Genomic DNA, 8686 nt, shown 5'->3' with positions numbered 1-8686 from the left:
CCATCCACCCATCCATCCACCCATCCATCCACCTATCCGTCCACCCACCACCCATCCATCCATCTGTCCATCCACCCATCCATCCACCCATCCGTCCACCCACCATCCATCCATCCATCCACCCACTGGGTGCACGTCCGGCCGCTCGAAGAGCAAATTCGCGTCTGCTCGGGGAATGGACCGGCACACACGTTAGAACAGCCACGTCCACCTTATTCTGTGTGTCTGTTTGTTTTACCGTGAATACCACACCCTTCGGTTCCCCTGTATTTGGTGAGTATTTTAAAGACACGCGTGATTCTGCCAGGCTGGGTGCTGGGCGTTACCTGTAGATGGCCGCGAAGACCTCTTCCGAGGGGACCCCGAAGGCCCGCACGTACTGGTTCTTCCCGTCCCTGCAAACAGGGAGGCAGCTGTCACTCAGCTCTGACACGTTCCGTGAACCCCGGCGAGGGCGCACGGTGGGGCACGGGCCCGCCCCTCAAGTCGCCGGTGCAACGGGCAGGAAGCAAAACCGAGCGACCGGACGCACTCACGCCATCCTTTCTAGGGAGAAGTCAACACGTGTTTGGAGCTGCAAGGTCCCCACGAGCACGATTCTCTGAGATGCGCAACGAAGGGATGCGATTTTACGGCAAAATCTAAAGAGAGGCAAAACGCTGAGCCAGCTGTGGACGCCATAGTCTGGAATGACGCATCGCCTGGCATCTAAGGAGACGAACCGCCTTATAAATGCAGGGTCAGCTGATCTACCCACAACTGCAGAGGCCACTGGTCTACCTGCAGCTAGAGGACCGGCTGGTCTACCTACAGCTAAAGGGCCACCTAGTCTACCCTTGGCTACAGGGTTGGCTGGTCTACCTATAGCTGGTGAGCCCACTGGTCTACCTGCAGCTGGACGGCCAGCTAGTCTACCTGTAGTTAAAAGACCAGTTAATCAACCTGCAGCTAGAAGACCAACTGGTCTACCTACAGCTAAAGGGCCACCTAGTCTACCCGTGGCTACAGGGTTGGCTGGTCTACCTATAGCTCGTGAGCCCATTGGTCTACCTGCAGCTGGACGGCCAGCTAGTCTACCTGTAGTTAAAAGACGGCCAGCTAGTCTACCTGCAGCTAGAAGACCAACTGGTCTACCTATTGCTAAAGGGCCACCTAGTCTACCTGCTGCTACAGTGCTGGCTGGTCTACCTATAGCTGGTGAGCCCACTGGTCTTCCCGCAGCAGGTCTACATACAGCTGGAAAGCTGACTGGTATACCTGCAGGTAGAAGGCTAGCTGGTCTACCTACAGCTAACGAGTTGACTGGTCTACCTGTAGCTGGGGTGCTAACTGGTCTACCTGTACTTGCAGAGATGGCTGGTTTACCTACAGGTAAAGCGTTAACTGGTCGATCTACAAATGGAAGGCTGCCTGGTCTACCTATATTTTGAGGGCTAACTGATCTACCTATAGTTGGAGGGCTGGCTGGTTTAGCTGCAGGTAGAGAGTCACTGGTCTACCTGCGGCTGGAGGGCTACCTGGTCTACCTATAGTTGGAAAGCCCACTGGTCTACCTGCAGCTGCAGAGTCAATTTATCCACACAGGTTCTATTTCGCCTTCTCCTCTGCAGCTGACGTAGAGGACCCCTTGGTCATTCTGTGCCACGTGGGACAGCCCCTGGTATCTGGCAGAACTGTCCCCCTGTGGCTTGTTTCCTTCCGTCCTTGACTGGCACCCCCCCGTCAGCCCCACACCTTTCTCGTATGCGGTTGGATGACCCCTGCGTTTAACCCTGGGGGCCACCTCTTCCCCACTGGACCTTCAGGGGACAAGAAATCACACACGAAGGAGAACTTGGAGCCCAGAAACACCACAGGAGGCCACCTCGAGGGGACGAGTGTCACTTTCCATTGTCCAAGAACTAGCTCCCTGTGCACCGGGGACAAGGAGGTGAAGCCTGAGGGTCCAACGAGACCTCGGAGACCTCGGCTGTCATCCGTTATTATGTGTGCTTCAGCGCTCTCAATTTATTTCTTTGACGGAATGAATTCCAGCCTCCAAACTTTGGGAGATGTCACTCAAAAATCTGAATGTGCTGCTTCTCGGAAAACACAAAAGTCGCTGGCAGCCGTGTCCCCATTGATACTTGAGCTGACGAAGGCTGGCCCCTCGGAAGGGCACGGGCTCTCCAGTGTGCCACTGCCCCCCGGTACCCCCCGGCTTTACCTGCTGAGCCATATTGTCAACCTTTACCGTTCAGAGACAGTATCACCCACCGTCGGCTTTGGCGAAACAGGTCGAGCAGCTGAGACGGACAAGCTAAAGTCCGCACAGAGGAAAGAACAGTTTTCTCAGCAGGAGACCACGTCTGCCTGCGACGCGGGACCCCGGAGCCCTGGTGTCATTCGTAGGGTTACTGAGAGTCCTTGTGGCACCAAGATCGGGTCCCCGCCCTTGGCCACTCTCCACACCAGCCTCAGTCTCTCCCCACCCACAGCTGCACCCTTGGGAGCGCGGGAGGCACTCAGCCGAAGTGACTGCCAGGCGCACGTCATGCGGGAATTAAATACCCAGCCACATCGTCATCACACAGAACGACGAGCTGTGCTTTTTCCAAAATAAACGATAAAACGCGATCCCAAAGCTACCGCAGGATGCGCGTGTGGTTTACATTAAAGCCACTAAGAAAGAACATGTCGAGTTCTGCTCCCCGACCGGACACAATTCCGTGCTCCCCCAACACGCACGCCCCAGGGACGTCTGCCCAAGCAGAACGTCTGGGGACGTCTCTGCCCGTCACCACTGGGGAGGGGGACGGCCACTGCCATCTGCTGGGGGGAGACCAGGAAGGCCGCTCAGCACCCTGCCGGGCCCAGGACGTCCCGCGGCAGAGTCAGGACCCCCGACGTCAGGAGGGGGAGTCGACGGACCTGACAAAGCACGAGACACTCGATTCTTTCCCTGTCTCTCCGTCTATGCGTCCGTCTCTCGTCCATGTGTCCGTCCTTCCATCTGTCCACCTAACATGTGTGTCTATATTATCCATCTCTCATCCATCTATCTATCTTTCTATCTATCTATCTATCTATCTATCTATCTATCTATCTATAGCTATCTAGCCATGCAATCATCTATCATTTATCTATGTATCTACCAGTCCATCTAATTCTCCATCATCCTTCTAGCTAGGTAATCTAATCTATTAATATCTACCTGTCTATCTCTCATCTATCTATGTATCTCTCTGTTATCCATCTGTCTGTCTGTCTGTCTGTCTGTCTGTCTCTCATCCATCTAACCATCTATCTCATTCTCAGCTGCAGCTGATTCAGCTCTCAGGAGATGCTTGAGACTGGGGACATGTTTTATTGTCACACCGGGGAGGGGGTGCTCCTGGCACCTGTGGGTGGAGACCAGGAGGCTGGTCAGCACCCTGCGGGTCACAGGACGCCCACGTCACAGTCGTCGGCCCCGACGTCCGCAGCGCCGAGGCTGAGAGAGCCTGGCGTGCAGTGACCAGTCACGACCCGGGCAGCCTCGCTTTCTGGCCCTCACTGGGTTCCGAGCCACCTGCCCAGCTCTGCCCGTGGCACATAGCACTGTCCCCTAGAGGACTTGCCGTCTCCGCCTGTGCATCCTGAGGCACGTCTGCGGGTCAACGGCAGAGAACTTTGGGATTTCCAAAGCCAGGGGTGTCGCGTTGGACTATGCAAGGGCCCTGGCGTGTCGCCCCCTGCACGCCCGGAAACCACCCCAGGCACCCGGGACAGGACGCCCACGGGCAACGCCACGCCCACCTCACGGCCTGGGCCAGGTGGCCCCAGCACAGGTAGGTCGTCTTGGCCAGATACAGCAGTATGTGGTGCTGGGACGTGGGGCTGCTCCTCGCCAGGTACCTGCGGGACAGCTCGCTGCTTCCGTACAGAGCTGAAAAGAAGCAAACAAGAGAAAACGTGGTCACTTCCACGGCAACGCTGCTCGCCGCCACCAGCACTGGCAGCAGGAGCCGGACGTCCCCCAGGACAGGACTTCCTGTGCCGTGATCTGGTTGTTTCACGGTTTTGTCTGTTCGCTGGATCCAGCGCCCGCACTGCCATGTGGAAGCCGCTGGGACAGGCGTCACGAACTCCAGGCGGCCGCACATCTGGGCCCCGGCTTGCTTTTGTAAATAAAGTTTTATCGGTCGCCGGCCACGCTTGTTTGTTTGTGTAGTGTCTCCAGCTGCTCTGCAGCTGCACACACAGCCATGAGACCTGTTACCGAGACCCCGCAGCCCGCGACGCCCAATACGCGTCTGTTCCTCCCAGCCCTTTACAGAGAGAGGTGCTGACAGTGCCCGGGGGATCCGCGCCCTCCGCCACGCCTGGCCACTCACCGCGTCCTCCTCCCGTGTCCACGCGAAGCAGCTTCAGCGACACGCAGGTGTCCAGCAGCAGCTCTGTGCCCTCGGGGCTGGTGCCCAGGCCCGCGGCCACCGCAGCCGAGCTCAGGGGCCCGGGGGCCTCGGCAAGAAGGTCGAAGACGCCGAGCTCGCAGGCCGCGAAGAGGACCTCGGACGAGGAGAAAGCAAGCTCTGAGGACACGCCCGCACGGCCGTGTCCACTGCAGCGCCGTGCAGCGCCCCCCGCCCGGGGCGGAGCGGCCCCCACGCCCATCATAGGGTCCGCACACGGGACTGTCACTCAGCCTTAAAGGGGGGCAGATTCTGACCGCTGTGACAGCCTGCATGGACGTCGGGTCACGGTGTCCGGTGACATGAGCCAGACACTAAGGGACAAGCCCTGCAGTGCTCCAAGCATACGAGGTCCCTAGAGTCACGCAGCCACCGCGAGGGAAGCAGCTGGTGGAGCCGGGGGCTGGGGAGGGGAGGGGGTGAGCATGTCGTGGGGACGGAGTCTCAGTTTGGGAGGACGGGAAGGTCCTGGAGGTGACACCGGTGATGGCTGCACGGTGACGAGAATGCCCGTCGCGCCCCTGAACTACGTGCCTGCAAGCGGTTCCGATGTCACGGGGGCGGCTCTGCTACGACAGGGAAAACTAACCGTTTCCATGATGCAGCCACCCCTCGTCCTGCGCGTCCCACACAAGTGCGCCTTTGGCGTGGAGCAGGGGTCCAGCGCGGAGGCCACCGAGTGCACAGGCTGGTCCCCAGCGAGGGTGCCAGCGAGGGCTTGCTGGGGGCCGGCTGCGTGCATGCGGGGCTGGCTGTGTGGACACAGGGACCGCCAAGGCCATCTCCTGGCTGGTCAGCCCGGGCGGGGTGCGGGAACAGGCGGCTTGGGGGTTCCCCCAGGGTCCCCGTGTCCTGCCCCGTGCCCCCCACAGCGTCGCTCTGCAGAAGAGCCGGCTGGAATCCGGTCCCCGGAAGCAGCACCCTCTACCGGGAACTATAAAGTCCCCAAGGAGGGACCCGCCGCACACGGGATGGACACACGCATGCGAGCAACCCCGTGCACACGCGTGTGAGCCCTCGAAACCCAACTGCTGGCCTCTGTCGGTTTAACGGGGCCAGAAAGTCTGGGAAACGGGGTGTGGGGGGCACTGCTTTCTGCTTTCGCATTCTGCACCTCTGCAGATGCATCATTTTAATTTTCCAAACGAAGAAATACATGCATTCCTTTTTTTTTTTACTATGTCAGCGGTGTTCCCTACACCGGTGGTCCCCAACCTGTGTGGCACCAGGGGCCGGGGCTCCTACGAGCACCGCAGGCCCGAGCATCTGAGGCGGAGCTGGGGCGGGGACGCTGGCGCTGGGCAGCGGCTGCGGACACAGATGCAGCTTCGCTCGCCGCTCACCTCCTGCGGGGCGGCCCGGTTCCGAACGGGACCAGGACACAGACCAGGACCAGTCCCCGATTCGAGGGCTGGGGACGCCCGCCATACCCAGTGGTTTCAGAGTCCGAAGACGGGCTGGGTGGTGTTCTTCTCATTCTCCGTCTCGAGAAGCGAGTCGGCAATGGCTTCGAACAGCGCCGAGTGTCCGTGACCCGTGAGCACCGTGTTCACCGTCTTGCCCAAGCTCCGTGGGAGGGGTGCCCGGGCTCGGGCGTCGCCGATGGTGACCGTGACAGATGAACGCACAGACGTGCCACGTGGCAACATGGTTTCTGGGGGCTGGCACCACACCTGTGGTCAGCATTGTGTCAACCGCTGGTGACACTGCGGTGATGCCGTGTGTCTGACCTCACTAACGAAGAGGGTGCCCCACCTCGCACCCCACCGGCACACGGCACAGCCCCGAGGCGTGTTTGGCGGGGGCCAGCGGGACAGCACCGTGTCACGTCTGCTCGGCGATTCTGGTCCTATTAGGTCTGACCCTGCTACATCGGGGCCTCTCGGCCTCACAGTGCTGACGGCTGGGGCCGGGCGGCTCTCTGTGAGGGTGGCGTCCTGGACGCCGCACCCTTAGACACCAGGAGCACCCCACCTCCAGCAGTGACAATGTCCCCAGACACGGTGGGATCCCCTGAGGCCAAAGTCCTCGTTTGAGAAGCAGCATCACAGTTCCGAGGACTTGGGCTGTGGCTGGTGTTGTTAACGCTGCCTGAGCCGCCACTGCCGCTTACTCAGCTGAGGCTGGATTAACTCATCCTCTGAAGGTCGTGGACTCGTGTCCAGGAAAAGTGCACAGACCGCACGTTTCCTCAAGGTCGCGTCACATTGACCCTCTGAAGGTCCCGTTCTGGTAACGCTGCAACAAGTCTGTTCCGTGACGGTTTCGTTAACTCTTATCCTGCTGTTATTTTGGCTCTGTATTAGGGCTGTGTGAACTCTCGCTGGATTAAGGTTCTATTAACTCTTATTTTCTTAAGTTTGTATTATGATCTATTTAATTAAGGTCGTATTAGCGGTTGACCTGTTAAAGCTTTTATTATTTCTTGTCGTATTAGGTCGCATTAACTGTTCTCTTATGATTGTATTAACTCTCGAATTAACATTGTATTAACTCTCGAATTAATATCGTATTAACTCTCGAATTAACATTGTATTAACTCTCGAATTAACATTGTATTAACTCTCGAATTAACATTGTATTAACTCTCCAATTAGCGTTACATTAAGTCTAGAATTCAGGTGGCATTAAGTCTCGTGTTAAGATTGTATTAACTCCTGTATTGAGGTTGGATTAATTCCTGCTCTACCGAGATTTCGGGAACCCTCGTTCTTTTAAGGTCGTATGAGGTTTCACTCCATTAACGTCTTAGCTCTGGTCCTGTTTGGCGACAAGTCAAGGACACGGTATCGTGTGATCAACGTGTCCCGACATTATCTTCCCCCCAAGCTTGATAAGCCACGCGTCAGCATTGCGTGAAGGGCCGGCAGCGCTGAATGGACAGCAGGCTGCCCAGCTGGCTGGGGACATCACAGGAGGACAGACAAGTCAGGGGAAGGCAATGTACTGCTGGGTTCTCTGCGGAGGGACGCCGAGGGAAGCCTCTGAAGTGGCTTCTGGGACCTGGCGGGGCCTCTGGTAGCTCTGGGGGCGATGGGCTTCCGTTCGCAGTGGCCTCTGCCTGAGCCTGAGCACCCCCTTCGACCGTGACGCAGGCACGGCCAGGCTGCGTTCAACTTCCCGCGACTGCGTGGCCAGGAGAAGCTGCGGGTATCTGTGCGTCTCGTCATAGCTGTCGCGAGGAACTCAAAATGCCATCGGCGTGTGACGTCCCGGGGCAGCTGGGTTCAGCCGCTGCCCGTCTCTGGGCATCTCTGGGCCACCAGAAGGTGAAGCTGCATGTTCCCCAAACAGCAGTCACTGAAAAAGCCCGCGGGAACCCCGTTGACCACCCTCACCCCGTGAAGCACCCCGGCGGCTCTGCCCCCATCGGCCCCATGCACACTGGCGCACGGAGCCCTCCCCCACCGGACCCCACACGGGGAACGGGACTGACGGCTCTTCCAGAGGCCCGTGTCCCGCCACAGACTGCCCGCCAGTGCCGTCGACGCCATCCAACACACCGACCCCGGCGCCTTCAAAAGATAACATCTAAGTCCACGTGGCCTTGTTTTTCCAATTGCACTAACATTCACATAGCGAAAGATTCGCCATTTAAACCGCACGATTCGGGGGCAGCGAGCGCCTTCTCAGTGCTGCGTGATCGTCATCGGTGTGGAACCCCAGCACGTTCTCACGGGGAAGGAGACGGCCCCCCAGCCCGCGCCCCCGCGACTCTGCTTCCTGCCTCTGCGGCTCTGCCTGGCGCGGACGCGGTGCAGAAATCGACCTGGCACGTCGCGGCCTTCACGTCTGCTCCTCCGCTCAGCATCACGTTTCTTCGGCCACAAGAAGGCAGGCAGGTCGGTGCCACACTGCGGGGGACCCTCCGAGACCTCACAGTCCGTTCGCCCCTTGAACCTTGCAGGGTTGGGGCGCACGCCCCCGTGTGCTCGAAAACCTGCACATGGCTGCGACTCCCCCGGAATGCAAATGCCAGCAGCCGGCCGCTGACCGGACGCCTCACCGATCGCGTGCCCCGTGGGCGCACACAGATTTCGCATGTTACACGTATGACATACTGTGTTCTGACAATGGCGTCGGCTAGGGAAAGGAAAACGTCATTAAAAAATGATGAGTCTAAGGCCACGCCACCCCGAACACGTCCGATCCCGTCTGATCTCAGAAGCTCAGCAGGGTCGGGCCTGGTGAGTCCTTGGATGGGAGACCACCTAGGAAGACCGGGTGCTATAGGCATACAAAATTTAAAAAAA

General features: G+C 58.6%; 1 protein-coding gene and 1 pseudogene across 1 annotated transcript in view; one reads left to right on the top strand and one right to left on the bottom strand.

Annotated features, from left to right (window-relative positions):
• Positions 1-8686, bottom strand: part of ASMT (acetylserotonin O-methyltransferase) — a 16672-nt gene that overhangs the window by 5826 nt on the left and 2160 nt on the right. Inside the window, 3 exon segments of the mRNA XM_023525997.1 lie at positions 293-395; positions 3778-3907; positions 4356-4530. Of these exon segments, the coding sequence (XP_023381765.1) occupies positions 293-395; positions 3778-3907; positions 4356-4530 (408 nt within the window).
• On the top strand, positions 8551-8669 carry LOC111733864 (annotated as a pseudogene).

The sequence above is a fragment of the Pteropus vampyrus genome, unplaced genomic scaffold, assembly GCF_000151845.1.
Source record: "Pteropus vampyrus isolate Shadow unplaced genomic scaffold, Pvam_2.0 Scaffold665, whole genome shotgun sequence".
Lineage (NCBI taxonomy): Eukaryota > Metazoa > Chordata > Mammalia > Chiroptera > Pteropodidae > Pteropus > Pteropus vampyrus.
Note: the sequence above shows the minus strand (reverse complement) of the source record. Positions and strands in the feature narration are given on the sequence as shown.